At 46.9% G+C, this 26,510-nt stretch overlaps 1 protein-coding gene across 3 annotated transcripts in view; it reads left to right on the top strand.

Moving 5' to 3' along the window:
• LOC106973620 (BEN domain-containing protein 5) overlaps window positions 1-26,510 on the top strand; it is a 1,423,832-nt gene that overhangs the window by 1,385,080 nt on the left and 12,242 nt on the right. For 2 of the 3 annotated variants that reach the window (XM_027059241.2, XM_027059240.2), the window contains exon 12: window positions 21,975-22,071. In XM_027059241.2, the coding sequence (XP_026915042.1) occupies window positions 21,975-22,071 (97 nt within the window). Of the gene's footprint in view, window positions 1-21,974; window positions 22,072-23,456; window positions 23,684-26,510 lie in introns of those variants that run through there. The other variant, XM_027059242.2, reaches the window with a different exon arrangement.

Genomic DNA, 26,510 nt, shown 5'->3' with positions numbered 1-26,510 from the left:
GAGGAAACAATGGTCATTTTTGGAAGACTTGGATGCCTTACCCAAGGTCTGACTCAGGAATAGGTGCTGGAAGCAGAGACATAGTCATATCTAGAAAAACAGAATGTCAGCCAGAAGAGATCTCAGAAGAGATCATCATCATGTGCCAGACCCATCCCAAGCCAGAAGCCCAGCTCCACTCACTGTCCCGACTGTTTATATTGGCACTGGGAGAGGAGGCACTTCTTACTGCTAGTAGGGCCCTCTGCTGGACTCTTGTCCCTACAGCTGTCCAGTCCTTCCCGAGTTAACCCTCCATACTATGATTTGAGTAAGCCCAGGAGAGAGCAGAGATTTCCTGGTTTGCTCCCATCTGTAACCATTGTCTTACCTGGTGGGAGGTATTGTCTGCTGTAATTAGGTTTCATTAAAATGCTGATTAATAACATCTTGCCTGGGCCAGGCTTGTGATGGGATTGGCCTAGTCACTGTAACCATTAGGGCTCTTTGCAGCTATTTACACACAGTTAACACCCCTGCAGGGCCCAAAGGGAAGGAGAGGCACAGGCTGCTAAAATACCCCTGCACACAGAAACCGGATGCAAGGAGATGGCAAGGGATGGAAGGGAGTCTGAACATGGAGGGCCTAGTAGGCCAAGCTAAACTCCCAGTCTAAAATATGGATGGAGCGTCACCAACTGGTGGCCCGTGGCTGATTCTTTTCTGCAGATGGTGGGTTTGGCCAGGAGCATGTCTGCTGGCTGGTGACTTGGTAGGTTGGTTGGTTTAATGTTGAGTGTGAGGGGCTTTGAGCATGGCATTTACTGTCCAGTTTGCCACTAATCCCCCTATTGGTGTACAACTATCATTGCACATATTTCTATTATGAGCCTGCCCTCTGAAGACTTTTGAGTTTGTGACCCTTGTATACCTGATAGGTAAGAGATGAGGTGGTGAAAAGAACAAATTTAAAGGCAGAGAAAGGGTGTGAACAAAGACATAGAAAGATACAGAGCAAGAGTAGGAATCAGTTAGGTACTGCAGGGGCCAGACAGGATGAAGTGTAGCCCAGAGGTAAAGGCAGTGTGGAGTGTCCAGGGGTCCCCATGTCATCTCGAGTGGTTGGAGTGTGAGCGTAGAGGGGGGTGAGAGAGGAGGGTCAGGAGAGGCTGCAGAGGAGACAGCAGAAGCCAGCACCCAGAAGGAGGCCTTAAATACCATGTTTAACAGGCTTGGGCTTGACCTAGAGAAAATATGGAACCCATTAAAAAGGGGTTTAAGTCAGAGGTGCTTGGGTGGCTCAGGCTGTAAAGCGTCCAACTTCAGCTCAGGTCATGATCTCATGGTTCATGAGTTCTAGCCCCCAATCAGGTTCTGTGCTGACAGCTAGGAGCCTGGAGCCTGCTCTGGATTCTGTGTCTCCCTCTCTCTCTCTGTCCCTCCCCAACTCAAGCTCTCTCTCTCTCTCTCTCTCTCTCTCTCTCTCTCTCTCTCTCTCAAAATAAATAAAAACATTTAAAAGGGGGGGGCAGGTTAAATCAGAAACATAGTCCTACCCAAGTCTTAGAAATGTCACTCCAGGGGCACCTGGGTGGCTCAGTTGGTTGAACGTCCAACTTCGGCTCAGATTATGATCTCGCGGTTCGTGAGTTCGAGCCCTGCGTCGGGCTCTGTGCTGACAGCTCAGAGCCTGGAGCCTGCTTCAGATCCTGTGTCTCCCTCTCTCTCTGCCCCTCCCCCACTCATGCTCTGTCTCTCTCTTTATGTCAAAAATAAATAAACATTAAAAAAAATTAAAAAAAAAAAAGAAATGTCACTCTGGCAACAGTGACATGAATTGTACTGGACAGCAGCAAGGAGAGAGCAGAGGCTGTTGTGACATTCTAGAAGTGTGACCATAAAGCCTGAACCAGGGCAGAGGCAGTGCAGTGGGGAGGAGGAAAGACTCCAAAGTCAGTTCTGAAGTGAATTCAGTAGGAGATCCATCTGTTTCCTTCCTTGAGGGAGACAACAGAACTCCCAGTTGATCATAGGCCTGGTTGTCGGTGCCAGGAGCAGGGAAGGGGGGTGTGGTGGGTGTTGATCACAGGAGAAAGTACACAAACAGAGGAACATTGACCTCATACCCAACCTTCTAAAGAGAAACCAAGGCTCATGAAAGGCCAACATTCAGTGTGAGGGGGAACAAGAAGTTCAGGTGGGGTCTTTCAGTCTCTTATCTTCGAGTCTCACCATAGCAGCCAAATTTTGCCAAATTGTAATCTGTTCTCACAGCTCAGCCCAATATTATCAATCAGAGTGCTGGGCTGCCCAGAGATCAGCCACTTTCCCAAGGCTACTGGTGGCCGGAAGTTTTTTGTCCTATCTTTTCTATACTTAAGATGTTTATTTCTGTTTCTCTGTGCCTCTATGATTGCTATCTATTTATAAGCTGCCTTTGTGTTCATCTCTCTCACACAGTGTCTCTTTTTGTCTCTGAGAATTTCTATGTCTTTGTGTGTTGTTTCTATCTCTCTCTGTGCTTCCCTTTTTTCCTAATTCATTCTCTCCCTCCCCCTCGCTCCTGCTCCCCAACTCTGTCTCTCTCTCCTCACAGTTCTGATTAGACAAATGACTCAGGGATGGGGCCAATCTCTGCCTGGTGGCTAGGCTAATTGATGGCTGCTATAGAATTGCCTAAGCAAGGAACTCTTGTCATTAGCAAGTGATGGGTTGCCTTGGCCTACAACTAGGAAACCTTTGAAATCCTGCATCTAAATTGCCATTCTTTTGACTGCTGCTAGTGATGCTAATTAGCTGTGTTAATTGGATGTTTTGATATTTGAAGAGCAAAGCAATCCAATTCCTTCCTCCAGAAAGCCAAAATTATTAATGAACTTGGAAGCAGCCTTGGCTCTCTTTCCACAGTGGGCACAGCCAAAGATTTGGGGGCAGAGGCAGGGGTTGTTATGAGGAAGTTTCTTGCCTGTTCCTGGAGAGGGGGGTGAAGCTGGGAAGCTGGCTGTGGAGCTTCCAACTGGTGAAATCACACACTGGGACTGAAGAATCTCAGATCTTTTTTTTTTTTAATGCTTATTTATATTTGAGAAAGACAGAGACAGAGCACAAGTGGGGGATGGGCAGAGAGAGAGAGAGGGAGACACAGAATCCGAAGCAGGCTCCAAGCTCTGAGCTGTCAGCACAGAACCCGACATGGGGCTCAAACCTACAAACGGTGAGATCATGACCTGAGCTAAAGTCAGATCCTTAACCAACTGAGCCACGCAGGTGCTCAGAAGAATCTCAGATCTTAACACTGGAAACCAACATAAGGAATTAGGCTCTGCTCTGCCATTGTCTGCCATGTTTGAAATGTTGCACCCCGGTGCCTAGCACAGTGCCTGACACACAGCATCCAACACATATGACTGAGTGAATAACCAACACAAGCCTTGATTTTGGAGTTGGATTCAAACCATTTAAACCATTCTAGACCATTGTCTAGCTTAATGACTTGATGTCACCTGAACACCTCAAATTTCCCTCCAACTACATCTTAGTAAACAGTTCTGATAAATATAATTTTCTTCAGCTTGCTATATTTTCATTGATGTTTTATCATCCCATCACACATGGTACCTGGTACCTAATCTGCCTAACCTGTCTCTTTACCTGGTTTGGATTATAAAACAGTGTAATTAAAGTTAAAGAAAAGATGGGTTCAGGATTCCATGAGAACACAGAGAACAGATTAAGTAAGCAACTAATTCAGCCTTAAGGAATCTGAGAAGGCTTCCTAAGTGAGACAGATTTTGAGCTGAGTTTACAAGGGTGGTTAAGCATTCACCAAGAGGGGAAGAGGAAGACATTCCACAAGGGCCTGAAAGCCCAGAGCTGTGGATGAGCACCTCAATGCTCTGAAATAAGAGACCTAAGTGATCTCTTACAGCATCTTTTAAGAGAGAAACTTTAGGGGCCCCTTGCTGCCTGTTGATAGAACATATAACTCTTGATCTCAGAGTTGTGAGTTCAAGCCCCACAGTGGGTGTAGAGATTAGTAAAAAAAAAAATTAAAATCTTGGGGTGCCTGGGTGGCTCAGTGGGTTGAGCATTTAACTCTTGGTTTTGGCTCAGGTCATGATCTCACAGTTCGTGGGATCAAGCCCTGAGCTGGGCTCTGCACTGACAGCACAGAACCTGCTTGGGATTCTATCTCCCTCTCTCTCTGCCCCTCCCCTGCTCACGCACACATGCTCTCTTTCTCTCTCTCTCTCTCTCTCTCTCTCTCTCTCTCTCTCCAAATAAATAAATAAACTTAAAAAAATTAAAAATTTCTTTAAAAAAATAAGGGAGAAAACTATTATCAAGGTCAGGAATAGAAATCTAGGAATAGGAAGTTTGGGTGCAGTGAAGTTGACTTGATACCTCACTCACCATTGAAAGGAACTTTCTTTAGGAAGACAAGCCCATAGCCTGCAGTCTAGTTAATTGGCACTTGGGATGTTTTCAAACACATGAGGAGAGGTACAGCTCGAGCAGATTGATCATGAGTTCCAAAGATGCAATACGAAGATTAATGAGTGATTGCATCTTAAAAGTGTTGGTAGAGCTAATCTAATCTTCCCTTTAAAAGAAAAGAGAAGAAGAGAAGAGAAGAGAAAGAAGAGAAGAGAAGAGAAGAGAAGAGAAGAGAAGAGAAGAGAAGAGAAGAGAAGAAAAAGGAAAGGAAGGGAAGGGAAGGGAAGAGAAAAAAGAAAAAAGAAAGCTTTCATAAAACCATAACATTTGGAACTATTTCCAATTTACAGATGTGATGCTACTTCTGTGCATACTTCATACTTTCACTTTGTATTAAAGGATCATCAGAAATTTAGCAGAAAGAGAATTTTGGAAGGACATCACATGGGTAAAGGCACAAATGATAAAGGAGCATTGAGAGTGATGGGCACTAGAGTGTGGCCAGGGCACAGGATCAGTATGGGAGAAGGAGAGACTAGATAGGTAGGTGGAGGCCACATCACAAGAGGCTGTGATTTCAGGTAAAGGAGATTGGCAATTTATCCTACAGGCACTAAGGAGCCTTCTTCAGGTTTTAAAAACAAAGAACTACACAATATAAAAAGGTTACAACATCTCTCTTTGATTTTCCTTTTCATAATTCCTGCTAGACAATGAGCTCTTGAAAGGAGCTAATGATATCAGATTTATCTCTGTATCTCCAGGATGAGGAACACAGTGGGTGTTCACAGTTGTTGGCTGACTAAAATTGAGGTGGCTAAACTGATACCCAGAAGGGGTAAATAACTGTTCAACATCACTGTGAAACCTGGTGGCAAAGGTGGGCCTGATCCCAGGCCAGAGCTTCTGCAGGTATATTACTAAATCATATATCCTTGGGCACCAGGTCTCAGCTGATTCAAGGTTTTGGATTTGAATGCATCCTGTGTGACATGATCTAGGGACATGGCTAATTAACCCCAGATCTCTCTCTGTAATACTGAATCCTTTCCCTCAGAAAGCTCAGCAGAATCCGTGCCCAATCTTAGAAAGCTCGTTGGCCTTGGGTATCCTCACAAGACCTATTGATGTCCCAGCCCAGATGTTTTCTCCTGGGCAACCCATTGCCATTATCACATATTTAAGGATAACCATGGCTCAAGGCCTGAGGGATAGCAAAATGAGTCAGACACAGTTGCTGTGCTCAAGGACTAGTTTGAACCTGAATGTCTTAGGACACAGACCAAGTCATATGCCCATGCATCTACTGGCTCAAGAAGTTGGTTCAATGATGGAGTGAAGGAACTTGAGGAGATAGGGAAGCAAAGACACCATATATCACTTTATATCACCATATACACTTTATATCATGAAAAAGGAATGGAGTTCAAAGAAAATAGTGCTCTCAGGAACAAATTTCAAAAATTTCATGAAGGATGTATGTGGTGCAGTCTAGGCTAAGCCTTGAAGAATGACCAGACTGAGTGTGTGTGTGTGTGTGTGTGTGTGTGTGTGTGTGTGTGTGTGTTGGGGTAGATACATGGGGGAGGGTGGTGGTATAGGATTAAAGGGAGATCAGAAGGGACTATCAAGTTTGTTTGACCCAGTCCAGAATAGTCAACTATCTAAAATTTCAGGTCACGTTAGGCCTTTATTCTCTACCAGCTATAAAAGGTGTTTGATGTGGAAGGAAAGAAAACTAGCACTTACTGAGCTCCTGCTAAAAACCAGTAAGTAGTGCTTTATATACAATATACTTATTTAATCTTCCAAACCACTTTGAAGTAGGTCTGTGTATCCTTGTTTTACAAATGAGGAGGCCAATTTTAAGCAACTGGTTGGTGGTAGAATCTTTGTGACTCCAAAGTCCTTGATTTTTTAATACTACACCATGGTGACCAGACAGTATGCTCGGTCTATACCCTCTCCTGTGCCCTGGTTGATTGGAGTGGAGGGGGGAGGAGTGTGTGTGTGTGTGTGTGTGTGTGTACACACGAATGCACGAGCCTGATCACATATGCTTCCGTACAGGTACCAACTGCAGGCTAAGGAGATTCTGATTACTTCTGTCCAATTAATGCTCTGTTCATTCGTGCTGTCTCTTTGTGATTAGAATTAATTGCTGCTGATTACACTGTGTGGAAGGGAAAGGACGGTCATCAGCAGTTCCGCTTGGGGGATAAAAACATTGTAATGCAAAACAAAACTGGTTGCTGAGGACTTGAATTAGGAAATTCTCTCTGTTAGAGAAAGATTAGGCGTTCTGTGACCAAAATCAATATTCTATGACCCTACCCAGGCAGAAGGACAAGCAGCTCCTGTTCTGGTCAGCAGTAAAGATAAAAGGAAGTGAGGCAATAGATTTATTTGGAAAATTGGCTGTGTATAAAAACTGGCCATGTGATTTTGCAAATCTCTTCCCCACATGAAAAATGAGGAGGTTTGATGAGGTAAACGTCAAGGTCTTGTATTAGTCAAATTTCTTTGTTGCAAGTGACAGAAAACCCAATTCAAACCTACTTAAGTAAAAAGGAGAATTAATTTGCATGCAAAACTTTAAAGTCCAAAGGAATATTGGTTTTAAGCATGCCTGGATCTAGAGACAGTGTCGTCAGGACAGGGTTTGCAGCTGCTTCCTGAGCATTGATACCATTCTCTGACAGGCTGTCTCCCCTGTGGAAGCAAAATGACTGCCAGCAGCTCCTGGTGGACATCCCATCCTCTCAGGGTTAAGGGGGATTCCCTGATTCCCTCTTTCACAAGTCCCAGAGTTGAGTCACCTTGGACATATGTACACCCAACTGATCACTGTGGCAAGAGTCATTCAGTACTCAGATTGGCCCCAATCAGATTGACTCGATATCCTCCTGGACAGTCTGGGTGAGGTCAGCTCCTCCTAAGACACAGAGACTGAGATTGGAGGCTCAATATGGAAAAACGGGGTGTTGTGAAAGGGGAATTGATTAAGAGCAGGAAAACAAAACAAGACTGATGGCTGCTGTTGGTACCCCTGCTCAGGTATTTTATGATTCTCTAGCCATTTGGTGCACTGTCAAGTTCAGCCTATAATATATGAAGGCCAGTGAAGTTCCGGGAGTACTTGAAGTCAGGAGGTGTGGTTAAAGGCAAAAGAGAGGATAAAGTATGTTTGAACATCTACTTTATGTGAGAGTCCCTATTGACCGCGTGCTTTCACATTCATTATGTCATTCAGTCTTCACAATACTCTAGTTAGGAGTCATTACCACTTCACAGATAAGAAAATGTAGGATTAGGGGGTGCACGCTTGCCCAGGCTTTATGTGTTCATTCATTTACTTATTCTTCCTACAAACATTCTTTAGTGGAGTCATCTTAGGCTGTGGGGAACTGAGGATGGGGAAGATACAGGCTCTGCCCTCTGGGAGCTCATGGTCTAGTGGGAAAGAGAGAGGCCAAGAGCTGTGCAGATTCTGGATGTAATCGGTCAGTCCCAGCCTGGTGGGAGTTAGCTCAGTTCTGACACCCAGCTCTTCCTGCTGGCTCCCAGGCCTTCCTCCTTTTTGTCCTCTCCAGGGCCAGGGCTCCCAGCTCTGCCTAGGTGGGATATTGTTCTGAGAATCTTTGGCTCAAGAGGAGGGTGTGTCCCTGGAGGCCCAGAAGTATTCATTTGTTTTCACCTTCTAGCTATAAGTAGCTAGTTGTGGAAGAAACATGACCCCTTGACCCCAGGATCCACCTGCCTGGGACTAGAGGGGAATCGTTTCATCCACAAAACCTTTTCATCTCTGAATCTTTGACCTTACATGGGCTCCTTGGAAATATGTATTGTACAGTGATAGTCTCCTTCTTCTCTTCATCAGATAGTCCTTCTTCCAGGGACCCTGCTTTCCTAGGAGTGACAGAAGAACAAAGCCACTTTACCTTCTGGAGTTTGTGATGCTTGCTTTCAATCTTCCTTGTGCCAAACTCCCACAGTTTAGCATCTCTATTCTTTTTTTTTTTTTTTTGACAGTTTATTTATTTGTGAGAGAGAGAGAGACAGAGCATGAGCAGGGGAGGGGCAGAGAGAGAGGGAGACACAGAATCAGAAGCAAGTTCCAGGCTCTGAGCTGTCAGCACAGAGCCCAACCCAGGGCTCAAAACCACAAGCCGTGAGATCATGACCAGAACTGAAGTCAGACGCCTAACTGAGCCACCCAGGCACCCCTTAGCATCTCTATTCTTAAAATCGCATTCACCATTAGCCACTAGGAAGTAACCACTGTTTCTCCTCCTAATGAAGTCCTCAAACACCTAGATTTCTCCCCAAATTCCCACAATTAGCAGCAAAATGTTGATTGAACACCACGTGTGTCATACACTGCCAGGCAGAGGGGGATTATGGTGAACAAGACAGACAAAGTTTTTGCAATCATGGAACTTGGTAGTCTAGTAGAAGGTTTTATCAAAAAACACACTGGTGCGTAAAGTTACAGACACGAGAGGCCTATATGAAGGGGTGCCAGGGGCCCTGGGAAGTATATGACAGCAGCCACTGATTTGTCCAGGAGGTCAGGGAAGCCTTTCTTGAAGAAGTGGAATTTGGGCTGAGGGCTGACGCATGAGCAGACATTACCTAGAGGCAGCGAGGCAGACGGTCTATGACTTCCTCTCAGGCACGGGCTGTGAAGGGAGGGTGTGAAGTGGCATCTACCTGGTTGAGGAAGTCCTGTTCTCAAGGGTCTCAATGACAGCATGGGTTACAATATGACTTGTTGTCTTATTGTTAGTAAAATAGAGCAGGATTGAATGAGACGTGGAACAAGCATGTTTTATATCCTGACACAGAGCAGATCCTGATTAGTGTTTATCAGAGGGAGGGATACAGTCAGGCAGACAAGCAGACAGGCCAGCTGGCCCATCAGAGGTGTGGGAGACTGAGAATAGAAAAGAAAAGTTCCAGAGAAAATAGATTCTATCCTTTAAAATTTGGGTAAATGTGTTAGTCTCGTGGGGAGTTCAAGCCCAGCTTCTTACCCATCCTGTCTGTGGGCTCACTTTGGGTTTGCCTGACAAGAAACCAAGATGTCCCCCAAAGAGCATGAGATGTAAGGAAATGCCAGTAACTAGGCATCACAGTGGAGCTTGAAAGTAGGAATCATGAGTCACTTGACGCAAATGTGCAGCAAAATAAAATTACGCAACTGTCCTATTGAGAAGAGTGCCATGGAAGGGACTCTAAGGAACACAGAGCTCCCTGGATTCTAGGAGCCACATTCAGACTTCATATCCAGGATCACTGGTGACACCAGCATCTGATTCCCCAAGATAGGAACCTGGTGTGCTATCCTTGATGCTTTTTCTAGTCCAGCCACCTCTGCCAGAACCCCACATTCCCAGATTACCCCACATAAATGCCCAGCTCACATTCATTTTATGTGACAAGTATTTCTAATTCTGTCCCTTCCTTCTTGCCCCTCTGTTAGAGTCCCAGCTTAGGTCCCCCTCATCCTCCCCAGACCAGACCTATCCTTGTCTCCAGTCTTTGTCCCTTCCAAACCATCTTCTACCAGGGCCACAGGAATGATCATTATGAAGCCAAATCTAACATTCTCTCTCCCTCCCTTAAAACTTTGTCATGGTTCCTTATTACCTACAGCATAAAGTTCACGTTCATTACATCACACAAGCCACTCATGACCTGTCTTTGTGTATTTATCTTGCTTCCTTCTTCATCTTGTAGAAGATATTCCAGCCAAACCAAATGTCTTACAGTTTTTGAGGGGATCACTGTGCCTCAGGAAGCATGCACATGCCTCTGCCTGTCTTCAGGGATCCCTTCCCATGCCGTCATCCCCTCTTTGCCTGGGCAGCCCCTACTCTTTTGTCAAGTCCCCCAGATTTCAACCTCATTCTACATTTGTTTTTTTTATTGACTATCTCCCCTACTGGGACGTGAGCTCCATGAGCACATGTGCACTGTTGTATCTCAGCATCTAGAAAAGTACCTGGTGCATAGTAAATTCTCAATTACTTGTTGACTGAATTACTTAATGCAGATTCATCTCAGTTAAAAGCCCCCCACTCAGTTCAGCACAAGCGTTACCTTCTCTGAGAAGTCTTCTAGGGTCCTTCCAACATTAAGTCTTACTTTCTGTTTCCCGATTCCCTTACTTCCCTCTGCCATCGAGACCATTGCCCTGCACTGCAGTTTTTATTTACATGTCTTCCCTAAGGGCTGCTCAGGACCGAGACTGACTTATCATTTCCAAATCCATAGCATTCGGCCCAGAGCCTTACACAACAGATAATAAATATTGAATGAGTGAATAAATCCATCTTAAGACGGTTAATTATATAAGTATAGCATGATAATAATTCTCAAAAACCTTAGGCCTTGCAGTTGGACAGACCTGAGTTGAGTCTTTACCTCCAATTGCTAACTGAGTGATGTTAGACAAGTGATATCTCTGTACCTCAGTTTTCTAACCTGTAACATGGGAATAATAAAATCTACCTCGTTTGCACATAGTAAATAGCACGGTGCTCAGAAGATAGTAAATGATCATAAACATGAGCTCCATCCCCTGAGTTTCAGGTTTGAGATAACAGTTAAAAAGAAAATAACACGAGGGCAGGAAAGAAAATCATAAAACATTGGAGCCAGTAGGGCCCTAAAGATTGGAATTTAAAGGATGGGATCATTTCTATTTTGCTTAAGATGGAACAAAAATATCCCCAAATGAGGATTAAATGTAAGGAGGTAGCCAAGAGTAAGGTATTGTAATGGAGTTTCACTGTACTATAGCCATCCCCAGGTGAAATCATGCAAAAAGCTGAATTCCTCCTAATTATACAAATGTGGAAAGTGAGGCCCAGGAGGGGGTGAGTGACCCAGCCCAGGTCATACAGCAATTTGGTTAAAGCTGACATTCTTTTATGGGTCTCTTGACTCACAGGATATTGTTCATTCCCTTAACGCATGTAAGTGCTTCAGATTCAGGCTGAGTCAGGAATGAAGAAACAAGGAACCGGGAAGGACCTTCTTTTAAAGATCAAGAACCCTATAGTCTGTCCCTTCAGCAAACCATTTAGTGGGCCTCTTAAATTCTAGGCTAGTTGTGATTATTACTTTGCTCCCCCATTGCTTAGCTGAGCTGTTCCTTTGGCCCCTCCAGTGGACTGGCACCACCAGAATCTCTGAGCTCCTCTAAGGTAATGCAGGTGTACTGAGGACAGAGTCTACCTACTATTAACTGTGCTCCAAGCCTAACTTGATTGCACTCCCCAGCACCACCAGATTCTCACTAATCCCAGAAGAGTCACGGTATAAAAAGTGAATGAGTCAGAAGATGAGAAGGAATATTATTATCTAAAGGTGATGATAAACTCAAGGATCACTGTCCAAATTTAGAGCAGAGATTCTTAACATTTGGAAGGATGCAGATTTCTTTGAAAATTATGCAAAATTATGAATATCCTCCCTAGGAAAATTCACACATACACGTAAATTTTTGCCCGTAATACAGGAGGGGCCAGGAAGCCCCTAATTCCCCAGGTAGGAACTTGGAATCTAGAGGCTCCCAAAACATCACAGAGCTGAAAGTTTCAAAACATCAGCAAGCCTGCCCCTCCCCCGACTTTCCAGATTTGGAAAACTGACACTTGTCCCACACAAGGCCACGCAGCCCCTCCCCCTAACCTCCCAGACAGGCCCAGAGCCAGGACTCATTGGAGCTTTTCCCACTTATTATGCTTCTTGACCCTGCCTCCCGCTTGCTCCAAGATGCTGCTGCACAAATATTGACTTTGGTCTTTAGTCTTGTTTTTATATTGTGTGTCAGTGGAAGCTTCTGAAAATATCTAGGAGCATCTCAGAGAAGCAGAGCCTCCTCTAGCACTGAACCGCGTCCAAGCCCCCCCATTTGCTGAGTGGGGCTCAGCTGGGCAGGCACAGCAGACTTCGTGAGCGAATTTCCAGAGCTGTGGTCAGTCATCAGTGGGCAAAGGGAGGCACTGCTGGGAAACTGCTAGTTCCCGGCATGGAATGGAGGGAGAGCGGGGGAGTCACGAAACAAGCTGGAGTGTGGGAGATGGCGGGGAGAAACGAACTTTCCTCTCGAGTGAGGAATGGCTCTGAGATAGATGGGCTGTAAATACCAGCAGTCCAGGGCAAGTAGGGAAGTGAGAGGCATCTCAGAGGCTGAGGGGTGCGGGACACAGAGGGAGGCCACTCTTCCTGCCCAAGTGGTGGGTAGAGGTGCTGAAGCAACCATCCTAGTAGGTCAATACAGCCTGTGAAGTCACGTTCCTTTCCCCTTCGCCTGTCTCCAAGGAGCACTCGGGGATGACATTTTCCCAGGTTGGGGAACCAGGGCCTCTCCCAGTCAAGCTCTCGCCCGCTTCTAAAACTCCTGCTTGTGCCCCACCCCCATTTCACCTGCTGCACTCCACCAGATATCGTGCACCCCTTAGACCAGTGTCTCTAACTCAGGGGTGAATTCCACACACACCCACACCCACACCCCAGGGAATGTTTGGCAATGTCTGAAGGCATTCTGGGTTGTCACAACAGGGTGAAAGGTTCTGCTGGTATCTAGTGGGAAAAGCCAAGGATCCTCCTTGCAACAGAATCATCCAGCCCAAGATGTCAATAGTGCCTGGACTGTGAGCATCGTGAAGGCAGAACCATTCCTGTTTTGTTTACTCTATCTGCCCAGTGTAGTCTCTATTCCTATTGCATGGCTCAACACACAGGGGTGCTTGAAAAGTGTCCGTTGAATGAATAAACGAGTAACAAATAATGAATGAATGACAACCTGCCTAACGTGGTCTGAAGTTCAAAAATCCCCCAGGGACATCCTGTCCAGACTCAGGCACGTTATTCCTAAGGTCAGATCTCCATCTGTTCTAGCCTAGCCAGCCTCCAGCCTGATTTCTTTTCCAAATACCCGACCAGAGTGATGGGTACTGCTCCCGTGCCTGAGAAGTCTGCACTGATCTGGGTGGCCTGAAAGGGTATCCTCTCCTCCTAGGGAGGGGCAGAGAGAGTGAGAACTAGATTAGAACCAGAGATCACCCTCTAGCCAATTTTACAGAAAGGAAACCGAGGCACACAGTATGGAAGGGACCTGTAAGACCTTATCCCTGAACATCCAGAAAATTAAAAAAAAATAATTTCATCTCTCTGTCTCCCCATCTCTTATTTCCTGTTTGTCTCCCTCTTACCTTATCTTGGTTTTTTTGGTTTGTTTGTTTCTTCCTTGTCTCTGTTATAGTCCTAACCTGTGTTAAATGGCTCTGGAAACAAGTTTGAATGTGACACACCCTTGTCCTTGAAGAGCTTAGGCTTTGTTGAAGATGACAGGTTCATAAATAATAATGATAATAAAGAGACCTACTACCTGCCAGTATTGTGCTAAGTGCTTTCGATATATAATTTCTAATCAATATGAGAGTCCTGCGAGGTAGGTAGTATTATCCATTTTTAGAGATGTGAAAACTAAGGCTCAGAGAAGTTCAATATCTTGCCCAAAATCATACAGCTAAATGTGTAGGAGTCAATATTAAAACCCATGCTTTTTGGACTTTAACCCCACATTCCAAATAGATGCACAGTGGAATCTAGTGTCAGGGGACAAGGCTTAGACTAGCTTATGGAAGGATGTCAATGCCAGATTTAAAAGTTTAGTTGTTACCCTATAGGTGGCAGGGAATTGGCATAGAGTCATGAGTCAGAAAGTCACAAGGTCAGCAATTATGAGAACATCTCTCTCAGTGAAAATGGAGTCAAGAAGACTAGAGTCAGGAAGACCAATTAGGAGGCTGGAGCCATAGTTCAGATGAGAGAAAAGGATCTCAAGTAAAGGAATAGTAGTGGAGAGGAGGAAGGGCAGGTCTGCAATATGTTTAGGAGGCAAAATAGGCAGCGTATAGTCCAATACAGGTATTTCCTGCAAATAATGTAAACTAAAAGGACTCTGGAGCAAATACTGTACATAAAAAGGACTCTGGAGTTGGGCGTGTCTAGGTCCCAATCTGGTGAATGAAATGCACTTGCTGCTTGTGCAGGAGGCACTGAGGGGCAGTGGGGAGGGATGGGGGGTGAGCGCCCAGAGAGATTTACAGCACAGAGCCAGAACTGCACTCCCAACACCCGGGCAGTGTGTTCTTCCTCTGCTCTTAGCCACCCAGATGAACTCTGAGAGCATGTAGGAGGCTGGATGAGGACCCCCCAAACAGATCCAGATCCTAACCCCTGGAACCTATCCATGTCTGCTTACATGGAAACGAGGCCTCTGCAGATGTTATTGTTAAGGATCTTGAGGGAGAAGTTTATCCTGGATTCTTGGGGTGGGCCCAATATGCAGTCACACGTGTCCTTATAAGGGGGACGCAGAGGGAGACTGGACACACAACAGGAGAAGGCAGTGTGGCCACGAGGCAGACACTGGAGTGATGAGGTCATAAGTCAAGGTGCAGAGCGGCCACCAGAAGCTGGGAGAGGCCAGAAACAGCTTCTCCCCTGCAGCCTTTGGAGGGAGTGTGGCCCCATTAGCACCTTACTTTCACCCCCATTGAAACTGATTTCAGACTTCTGGCCTCCAGAACTGTGAGAGAATACATGTCCGTTGTTTTAAGGCACCGAGTTGGTGGTGAATTATAGTGGCTGTAGGAATCCAGTCCGGAGCCTCCTTTATCCCCACCTTGGGTTCCCTCTTGGAGGATTTGGGCATCCTCCCCACCATTTGTGTATGTGTTCATCTCCCCTCTCCTGTCACGAAATTCCTACCCTCCTGAGTTGCTTCCCATGTGTCAGAGAGGAGGCCCCCCCTCCTGTCACCTGTCTCTCCCCTCCTCTGTCTCTGCCTCTATTTCAGTCTCCCTGTTGTCATGTGCTGTCTCTCCTCCAAAGCCTGTGTAGCCCTGCTTGTTTTTTTTTTTAATTTTTTTTTTAACATGTATTCATCTTTGAGAGACAGAGAGAGACAGAGCATGAGTGGGGAAGGGGCAGAGACAGGGAGACAGAGAATCCGAAGCAGGCTCCAGGCTCTGAGCTGTCAGCACAGAGCCCGACATGGGGCTCGAACTCACTGAGCGCGAGATCATGACCTGAGCCGAAGTCAGACACTCAACCGACTGAGCCACCCAGGCGCCCTGCCCTGCTTGCTTTTGACTCTTTCTGTTCCACTCTGCCTTTCTCTTTCTCCCTCCCCGTTGTCTATATTTCTCTTTCTCTCTTTCTCTCTCTCTCTGATTCTCTCCCTTTGCCAGTTGCTTCCTATTCTTCTCTCTGCCCCTCCCTCCATTTCTCTCCACTTTTCAAGTTCAAGCTGTTCTCAACCCCTCCGATGATCTTCCTTTCTGCTCCATCCTGATGGGTTTCTCTTCATATCTTCCTGGCTGTTCGCATCTCTTTCTCTTTTGGTCTCTGCCTCTGCCTCTCTCTCTGTCTCTTCCTCCCTCTTGCTGTGTCTCCATGTCCTCCCTCTCTCTGTCTCTCTCTGTCTCTGTCTCCCTCCCACATTTGCAGGCGTCCTCACCTAGGGGTGCATCAGGACTCGCCTGCTATTGGAAAGGACTCTGCAATGACCTCTGCGGCCCCCACGCTACACTTCGGAGAAGGATTCATCTGTTTATCACGTACCTGTCCGCCACCATGGGAGGATGGGGGAAGGAGGCAGAGGCAAAAGATATTTCACTGTCGCATTGTTCTTCTGGCTTTACCTACAGGCCCCTAGACAGGTGCCTCTTAACATTCCAGCAGTGCTGTCAGCCTTGCCGAGGAGAAATCACATTTCCTTGGCCTACCGCTCTGCAGAATTAATCTTTCCCCTTTAACGATGATCATCTGTTGCTGGCAGGGGCAGGAGTATGAGCAGGGCTATCTAGGCGGGGCTTTCAAAACAGGGAGCCAGTAGGAGTTAAATTTTCTTATTTGGAGGCAGGATGATAGCAAGGAAAGATTTCATGAGAACTAGGACTTTTTCTCTTCCCTGTGCCCCAGAACAGCATCTGGCATGTAAAAGACACTTGCTAAATATATGAATGAATGAATGAATGGGCTTCAGTCCTCATTGTGCCAGTTCTTGATGGGCCTCACTGGACAAGTCACTTCCAAGTTCTCATCTGCAAAATGGGGACGGTAATCAGACCTGCCCGCAGCACACAGCTATGGGGAAAGAGGGAGTGAAATATGGTATCTGATGAGTGGGGCTGGACCTTGGCTCCCTTCAGGGCCGGCCAGGCCAGGTGGGCTCACTGATGGTTCTGGAAGAGCTGCAGAGAGTGAGAAGTGTGGAGATGGTAGCAGAGATGAAGGGGAAGGAACAGGATGGGGAAGGGAAGCCACAGGCCAGGCAGGAAGGCGTGTGTGAGATGCGTTCCCTCTGGGGCTGCTCAAGGACGTAGGGAGGACCTTCCTCAGGAAGCTGCCATGTGTCACGAAGGAGGTGTTTCTGACTCCCTTCAGGGGGAACTCATCCCCAAGGCTGACTACTGTCCCTAGTAGTGGGATTGGGCTGGGCCAAGCAAGAGGCCAAAAATGAAATTGCTGGTCAGGGCTTGTGTTTCTGATGAGGGGGATCCTGATCCTGGGTGCTGGCCAGCTCCTTCACCTCCTCCAAGCCCGCTCAAACCCCACCTTTTCAGTGAGGCTCCTCTGACCACTGTACCTAGTGCGACAATGTGCCCCCTGCCCCCTGTAGTCCCCTTACACTGTCTTTTATCTTTATAGCACTTATCACTTTCACTTTCTGGCATTCTCAATAATTTACAAATGTGTAGGATTGACAGTTTGTCTCCCATAACTGGAACAAAAGCTCCATGAAGACAGGGATCCTTGTGAGTTTTGTTTGCTGTATATCCCAAGTGCCTAAAACTACTTGGCATAGAGCAAGTTCTTGGTAAACATTTGTTGAATGAAAGAATTGGGATGGGATTTTTCATAAGTTTATTGTATCGAACACACCACATTAATGCTAGAAAGGACCTGAGAGACTGTACTTGTTACCACAGAGGAGTTAAGCCCAGATCAGGGAAATGGCCACAGTCACATGGCAAGTTACTGATTGAAACCAGGTGGGCCTCTTGATTCCCACTTACATGCTCATTCGATGCACCAGATCCAGGCCCTGAGACAGGAGAACAGAGGGTCCTGCAGCCACTGCCCCTCTCCGAGAGACCTTGGGATGCTGAGAGGAGGAACAGGAGGTGGGGAGCTGGGCAGAGTGGGACATTCATGCCATACAGTCAGCAAGTTTGCGGCTTGCATGATCCCAGAGGACTGGCAGTTCAGAAATCATTTCCATGATCTGCTTCTTTCCCTGTTTCTGCCGTAGGACATGGCTGCTTAGTGTCTCAGTGGCATCTTGAACTCAAACTGACTCCTAGTCTCTTCCCTGAGCCTGCTCCACCACCCTCAGACTTCTGCATTCCCAGTCACCGCACCCCATCCACCCGGCTGCTCTGGCTAAGTGCACAGGAGGTCGCCGTTCACCCCTGCCTCTCCACAGGCCCCATGGCCAACCTGCCAGCTCCTCTCCCAAAACATATATGCCCATCTCCACTGCCTCTGTCCTGGTCCAGACCTCCCTCGTTTTTACCCCGGACCCACTGCAGTATTCTCCTGGCCCATCTGCCCTGCTCCTACTCTTGCTGCCTTATTTTTAGCACAGCAGTGACCTTTTAAAATTATAAATCAGACCATCTCATTTTCCTGCTTAAAATTCTTCAGCAGCTTCCCATTCTCTTAGAAAATCTAGACTCCTTCAGGTGACCCAGAATAAGGCTCCACATGATCTCTCCCCTGCCTGTCCCTCTATGCCAGCCCGCTCTCAGACCCTCTCCCCGACCCAAGGACTTTTTCCCACTGCCCCTGTCCGCTCTTTCACACGTCCTCCTCAGGGAGGCCTGCCCACATCCCCTGTCTGAAGCAGCACCCCATCACTCCCTCTTACAGACCCTGCACATTTTCATCCTACACTAGTACAATCGCAATTATATCTTTGTTTGGGTTTTTATTGCTTTGTTATCTGTCTCCACTTCTAGACTTAAGAACCATTGTCTTGGTTGTTTTGTTTTGTTTTATTTATTTATTATTGTTTACCACAGTATACCATGAGACTTCCAGACAGCCTGAACATAGCAGTTGATCAATAACCATATATTGAGTGGACAAATGATACGACCACAGACACCCATATCAACTATTTTGAATTGCCTATGGAATAGAAGTTTAAATTCCTTAATTTGGCATTCAAAGCCTCTCCTGATCTGTCCACAGCCTTGCCTTGCAGCCTCACCTTTTGCTCTACACTGAGGTGGCCTGGGCCCTTGATCCTTCTTCTGTCTTTTTTATGGCCCGGGGTCACATGCCCCGGCCACACTCCGTGCTGCCACTGATCCCATCTCTCTCTTCCTCCCCCTTGCGATTCATCCTTGTGCTTCAAATCTCTGTTATATACCCACTTCCATGAAGCCTTCCACAATTCCCCCAATTGGGATTCAATCTCCTTCTACATGTCCACGGAGTTTAGTGTTGGAATGTATAATCACACTCAAGAGAGGAGAAACCATATGCACCTTGTTAAAAGACCCTCAGGTTCACATGCTACCTACCTCACTTTCAGGCCACAGGATTCCAGGTCACTTATGCAGATTTTCCTTCTTTACAGTGTCCTCTTCTGTAAAATATGTGTAGAATGGTACTTTGACCTTGCAGGGTTGTGGTGGGGACTGGTGATAGTAACTACACTGTGCAGCGCATGGGGAGAGCGCTAAAATAAACGGTTGTGAAGATGACAAGGCAGCAGCCTGCTCGGTGATATAGTCAGTGGGACATGCTAGTTTCCTCCTCCCGACTGGCCACTGTGCTCATCTAATTCTTCTTTCTCTAACCCCATCCCTGTCACTCTTCCTCCCAGCATACATATGGGAGGAGCCCAACGAATGTTAGAATGCATGAATGAATGAATGGGAGTGAACAGTACATGCCCAAACCCTTGTTACCTGTTACAGGGTCCCAGAAGTACCAGAGTTACTGACACCTGCCCCTTAGTTCAAACAGCTCTGAGTGGAAGTCCCCAAATCAGTCTGGGTTTCACACCATCCTAGCCAAGCCCCCCTGCTTCTGTGATTTGGGGGTCCTAACCCCACCTGCTGTCTGTTCCGACCCCCCACCAGAAACAGATCAGTGAGCCACAGAAGAATATGCGGAAGATGACATTGTCAGCGTCTATGCTATCCGGCGATGTTTGTTGGCAATGCAAAGTCGGGAGCTCCGCATTCTCTCTCTCTATTGGGCAATATATTGGAAAGGCTTCAGCCAGAAGAGTTAGTGCCCTCTCCTTGTCTGGGTCCTAAATCCTTGTCCAAAGACAGCTTGTTTTAACTGCAGATGTTTGATTCGTCTCTCCCCTCCTCCCACCCAGGTCCCATATCTTGCTTGACTCAAACAGGGTCGTTGCAGTAAGTAGCCTGGCGTGAGACCTTCAGGATTTGAGGGATCTGTAACATGGTAGGAGAGGCAAAGGGAAAGAGGGTGCCCCAGACAAGTCCACCTTTAAAACCCCGTCTTTCAAACAGGGCTCATCTGAAAACGATCAGCACTTCACAGGGGAACATTTTACTGGCAGCCTGACTCCGTTTCCTTGCAAGGTTCAAGAGTTTTGCTAACACAGATTTCTTCTAGGGTGGCTTTGAGTCTGGCTGCCAAGGCAGGCTGGGGAGGATGGGCTCACACTTCCCTCGTCCCCCACTGTCTCGCTTATTTCGTCAGCACCCACGTGTCAGTCACACACCGCAGCAGAGGCCCCGTGAGGTGGCTTTTGCTCACATTTCATGGGTGCAGGGACCCAGGCTCAGGAGGACGGAGTTGCTTACAGGAGACTGTTCTAGGGCTCTCCTGCTGTGTAACACACTTCCCCCAGATGGAGCATTTAAAACACAAGCTCTTCCCTCATGCTTTCTGTGGGTCCAAAATTTGCAGAGGGCGCCATCGAGTGGTCTTAGTTTGGAGCCTGCGGCGCAGTTGCTGGAGCGGGAACAGCAGTGTGCTGGTGGCACCGTGGGCTGGCGGGAGTCTCCCTTTGGCCCGGTCTCCGCACAGTGGCAGGGCCTCCACCTGCAACCCCTCTGTGGGCTAGCCTGGGCTGCCTCACAGCATGGTGGCCTCAGCGCAGCAGGACTGCTTGCATAGAGGGGCAGGACCCTAGCTGGAGTAGTCCAGCAGGCCAGGGACAAGTGACATCTCCTTTACTGACCTTGCCTCAGAAGGCCCACAGTGTCACTTTGACCACTTCTGCCATTCTTGTGGTCACAAGTGAGTCACAAGCCCACCCAGGTCCAAAGAGAGGAGACATAGACCACACTTCTCGGTGGAAGGAGGGTCAAAGTCATAGCATAGAATAACACGTGAGCTAGGAAATATCGTTGCAGACATTTTTAGAAAATACAATGTGCCATACGCAGAATGTGGCAGAGCCAGGATTTGGATTAGATGCATCTGATTCCAAGATTTCTGCTATACTTTTTTAGTCCAGTCCACAGGGACCTCTCCTCTCCTCTGCACCCCTGTAGTCTTACTGTCAGCACACACAGTGGTGATTTGGTCTCCCCAAGCCAGCTGGAGCCTGACTAGGTTAAAAGGAGCAGACCAGGGTCTGCTGGTTGGAGAGGCCATGCCTAATGCCAGCTTGTGAACTCTTTAAAGAAGGGGACAGAGAAGGTCGGTCACATGCAGAGGAAGAAAGCAGGTGGCGGCCCCAGAGCACAGCAAGCCTGCGGCACATCTCAGTGTCATAAACGACTTGTCTGGTGTTTTTCCTCCTCCCACCAGGCACTGGCCTGGGATGACTCAGCCCTTGACAGAAAAGGTACCTTCAGGATGGGAAACAGCCCAGGGTGGTGGAACGTTCACTGCTCTGGAGTCAGACATTCCTGAATTGGAGTCCTGTCTCTACCATTGCCTAAGTTAGGCAGCCCTGGACAAGTACCTTAACCTCCCAGAACAAAAGGGAGATTAAGATGCCTTCCCCACAGGACTGTTTAAAGTGTATAAGTAAACAAAGTAGTAGTGCCATGCCAGGAACATAGTAGGTGCTCCATAAATGCTACTTTCCATGTCCTGGGCCATGTCCTACCCCAGCCTGGGGACTTCCTGAAGACGGTGGTGAAACTCATTTCACTGTGCCATGAACACTAGTCAGAGCGCGGAAGCCCAGTGAGCCCCAGAGGGACACAGTATGTTCCAAAAGCCAGGAAGAGAGCTTTGAGGTAAGATGACCTAGACCCATATCCTGGTTCCTCTCCTTTCTAGTCCTGTGACCTCGGGCAAATTATTTAACTTCTTTGTACCTTGATTTCCTCATCTGTGAAATGAGGAAAGGAATAGTGTCGAAAATTGTGTGAAGATCAAAAAAGGCAGTACATAGAAAAAGCTTAGAATGGTGATTCTAGGTGGTATTGCTGCCTCTATTACTGTTATCATTTTTATTACCAGCCCTCTTTTTTCTGACTCGGTCTCCTTTCAAAGTTGCTCCTTGACGCACACTATTGCAGATATGAAGCTGGGACGAAATGTGGCAAGAACATTTTTGGATTATTATCGGCTGAACCCCCTGGTCGAGAAAGTGGCAATTCCCATGCCGAGGCTGCGGTAAGTGACAGGGCAGAACTGTGTGGCTCACGTTCTGTTGAACCAGCTTTGTGTCCAGGCTCAACTTCCTTGGCTTCTCTCTGGCCCTCAGTTTCCTATCGGTGGCATGGGAAAGATAATCCCTGCCCTGCCACAGAGTGTATGGGGCAGAAGAACTTAACAGCATGTTTTCTGACTATAAAGTATCGTCACAGTGTCAGACAGCGTGAGGTGGTCACGTTTCCGGGTCTAACATGGGAGTCCATGGGGATGGGAGTTGCTGGGGAACCGAGCGCAGTTATTGTTCTAAGTTAGTCTGGGTGTCTCCATGTGCTACTTCATCTGGTTGCTCATCCTCTAGAATTCCTATTTCATCTAGGCTCATAAAGTCTCTGATCCTTCCATTTTCACATCTGTACAGTGGGGACAGTGGCACTCACCTGGAAGGTTATTATGAGATGTGTGTTAAAGCACCCTACATATTGTCAGACATACACATATCCCCTTAGAACATGATAGTCCCTCAAGATGCGAAGGTTTAGGGCTGGGAAGGACATACACCTAAGAAGTTTTACATCAGGTCTTCTGATGGAGTCAATATTTTGGGCCAGTGAGGAGAGAAGGTCAGGGGATAAGTATCCTTCTGGAGAGCTAGACCACAGCCCAAAGTGCTGGGCATTCCCATGCTTCCTGGAAGTAAGCCCAGTGAGCATTTGGACAGTGACATCCAATGGCATCTGGAATTGTGCTGGCCCTGCCTTACCTCTTGGCCTCATTTCCTACTCTCTAGTGATCCAGCCTCCCTAAAGGACAGAAAGATGTCCAACTTACTTCTGCCAGACCAGTCTTCCCACTGACCTTGCCCATGACCTTGTCCATATGCTTTGCTGCCTTAGGGCCTTTGCACTGATGCACCTTCCTCCACACCCTATTATTAAGAAAAACAATATTAATCACTGTTATCTATTGAGCAAAGCACTTTTTGTACATGATCTTATTTATTCCTCATATATATTATATTCCCCATATTACAAATGAGGAAAAGAAAGCTCAGAAAGGTGAAGAGAATTGTCTGAGGTCAAAGAGATTTTGGCAGAGGCAGGATTTGACCTAGGATTTTTTTCATTCCAAAGCTAGACTAAAATCAGGTTAAGTTCCAGCTTAAGTAGGAAGTCTTTGTCACTATCATTGTGGGTTCAAATTCTGTCTCAGGCTCATCCTAACTGTGGGATCTTAGGCAAGTTCCTTGGCCTCTTGAAACCTCTCTCTACCATAAAGTGGGGGCAATAACTGAAGTCTCTCAAGATGGTTTTAAAAATTAGATGCAAGCCTGGTGTTGTGCCTGGCAGTCCATAGCTGCTCAATAAATGTTTCTGTCTCCTCTGGCTTCTGGGTTGCAACCCCAGATGTCCAACCAGTTTATCATGGCCTGGCGCAAGTCCCTGGACTCCTCTGGTTGGGCTGGAAGATCTCTCTCAGGGCTACCTTCCACCATGATGTGAGTCCCATGTCTCCACACAGAGTCTACAGAACAACGTACTCTGGCTCATACTGTGTCTCAGATTATTCGCTAATCATCTAGGGTATTTGTGCCCCCCATCCTATTCCTGGTGGATTAAAAACTCCTTCAGGAGGATCATGTCTGTTTCTTCTCTGTGCTTCCACCAGTGCCTAGACCGCACTGAGCCTGCATGCTGAGCCTGTATTCATTCCCTCATTCATTCACTCAGGAAAACCAGCACTTTATGCCAGGCCCTGGGAGGAGAGAGGTGCTTGAATGAGTAAGTGATTAGGGCATGACCCTGCCTGCCTTTGAGGAGCTCACCTCTAGAGTAAAGTGCTCAGTTCATTCTTAGAAGTCATTCTTGATTGGTTAAAGTTCTCAAAAATTCAAAGCTTTAGAACACTCAAAAGAATTCTTAGAATCTCATTTACAAGTTAATTTGGGGATTGTCTCTTTCAGGTCCTCTGTCAGCCTGAATAAAATTATTTTGATCCCTTAGACTTCTTTCTAGCTTGTTGCACTGTCGGTGAAATGGTGTTGACACTGGGGGAGACTAGCAATCGTTCAGGCCCTCTTCATAATGCAGATGAGGAAGCTGAGGCCCAGGGGGCACACAGCACTGGTCACAACCAGGACTAGAGCCCCAGCCCCACGACCCCCAGGCTGCTGTTCTCAGCATCAGTTAGCAAAGAGTTCCTCCAGATGGCCAGGACGTGGGAACCTGAAACTGGATGGAAAGGATGCAAGGAACTCTCGGGGCCCTGGGTTCAACCTTTCACTGGACCTCTTTGCTCTAAGCTTTGGAGCCTCTTTAGAAAAGAGCTGGAGATTCACTCCTCAAAATTACCAGCCTTGAAGACTTGAGGTAAACGCACCCACCCTTAAATTTAAAACAAAACAAACTCCCTCTCCATCCTCACATCTCACACCTCGGTCTCATCAAACTATGAGTATCACTGAACTCTCAGTTGGTCGGCAGGCCTTGAGAAATGAATTGCCAGGAGGACACAGGCTCTGATTTGGGACTTGAGCTTGTCCCCTTTTTTGGTATTATTTTCCACCCAAGCATCAAATAATATAAGTGGAAGAGTAGTTCTGATTTTAAAGGAAAATTACATGTTTTGACTCAAAATTAATCTTTGTTTTCTCTCATCTCTGTGGGTAATCATAATATGTCAGTTTACACCCATGTGCTGGTGGGAGCCTATTGGGTGCCAGGCCACCCTTCAGAGAGGGTCCCTTGGGTGGGTCAGCAGTGTGGGCCCAAAAGCATAGCCTCAGGGATGTGGCCTTGATGACCAAAGCTGAGACCACACACTTCTCTGGACCACAGTAACATAGCTACAGAACTAAAGCTGAAAAGGTCCCATCAAGGTGGATGAAAATCAGAAAAAATGAACAGGACAGGTGAGCCTCTGTGGGGAGACAGAGCATGAGTGTGGAAGGTGGGCTGGTCTCTGAGTGTGGGGTGGGCTCAGGCTCAGGAACAGGCTGGGAAGGCCGGATCCATGGTGGAGTTTTAATGTGTATGTTGATGGGTGGGAATGATCAGCTATTCAACACACTGGAGCCCACCATGTGCCAGGCTGTGCCCTGGGTATTAGGGGACATAGAGAGCCCCCACCCATCAGGAGCCTAGATTACAGAGAAAGGCATGTAACATGACAAGATACCCGTGTGGGAAAGTGCTCAGCTACATATCAGGTTATACTCCTTCTCAAAAACCTTCCAAGGCTCCCCATTACCTTCAGAGCAGTGTTCCAGTTCCTCTTCTTGCTATTCAAAGCTCTGGCTTACAACTTGAGTTTCATTCACAGCTTGCCAGCACACCTCTTCCCCTGTGAGCACCCTCTCCACCCCATCTGCTTCCTACAACTTTACACCTCATGCTTCAGTATGAACAGATCAACTGCGTCCATGCTTCTATGTCTTTGTTCATCCTTTTTTTCCTCTTCCTGGAATGTTCTTCCATTTTGTCTCTAGGTGCTGAATTCCTATATACTTTTCAAGTCCAGTGGAAACATCACACCTCTGCTTCACTGTCCCTGTTCTCCACCTTAGATAGACCTGCTTCCTCTTTACTGGATACCTAACTGCATTTTGCACACACCTGTAGCATTGCATGTCCCATAGAGTATTGTCATGGCACTTTGCACATCTGGCTTCTCCACTAGACAGGTTTCTCCTTAAGGGGCTACGTTGCATCACTCCTGTATCTTTAGTGCACAGTGCACAGCCTAGCAGGGAGTAAACCCTAAATAAGCCCCAAATGTATGAATTCTAGAATGGTAAAACTGAAGAAGCCCCTAAGAATTATTGACTTCAGCCCCTTCACGTTTAGGAAAGAACAGTGACAGCCAACCAGAAATTCCCTTCCCATCTGGCCAGCATTTGCAGCCAGCAGGACTATCCCAAGGAGGCTTCAGGGAGGAAGTGGGGTTTGAACTTGCTTTTAAAGGACATGTAGCTCTTAAATGGGTGAAACAGAAAAAGGAGAGAGGGTGTTCCATGTTGGAGATAGGGTGGAAGGCAGGAGGTGGGGCCTAAAAAGACACATTCCGAGGCAATGACATTCTGATGTTTAGAGCAATGGAGATGGTAAGGAGAAGACCAAAAGTTCATTTTTACTCATCCAACACTCCTCAACCTCCTAATCCATGCCAGGCCTGAATTTTGCTCAGGAGTTCTAGAGAAAGAGCAAATGCATTAAACTCACAATCTAGTGAGAAAAACAGATAGAAAAGAACTACCTAGAAAATGGTGTACCAAGGGTGAGGCACAAGGTACTGCAGGAGACTTGAGGAGGAAGAAGCTTATTTTCTGGGAAGTCTGCTTCCCAAGTGAGTCTGGAGAGGTGGAAGTAGGCATTATAGGAAGAGGAACAGAGGCCCGGATGTATGGAGTATTTGCCTTCCAATGCCTTTTCTCTCTCTTTGCCCCCATCTTCAGTTACAGA

Source organism: Acinonyx jubatus, chromosome C1, assembly GCF_027475565.1.
Source record: "Acinonyx jubatus isolate Ajub_Pintada_27869175 chromosome C1, VMU_Ajub_asm_v1.0, whole genome shotgun sequence".
Classification (NCBI taxonomy): domain Eukaryota; kingdom Metazoa; phylum Chordata; class Mammalia; order Carnivora; family Felidae; genus Acinonyx; species Acinonyx jubatus.
Note: the sequence above shows the minus strand (reverse complement) of the source record. Positions and strands in the feature narration are given on the sequence as shown.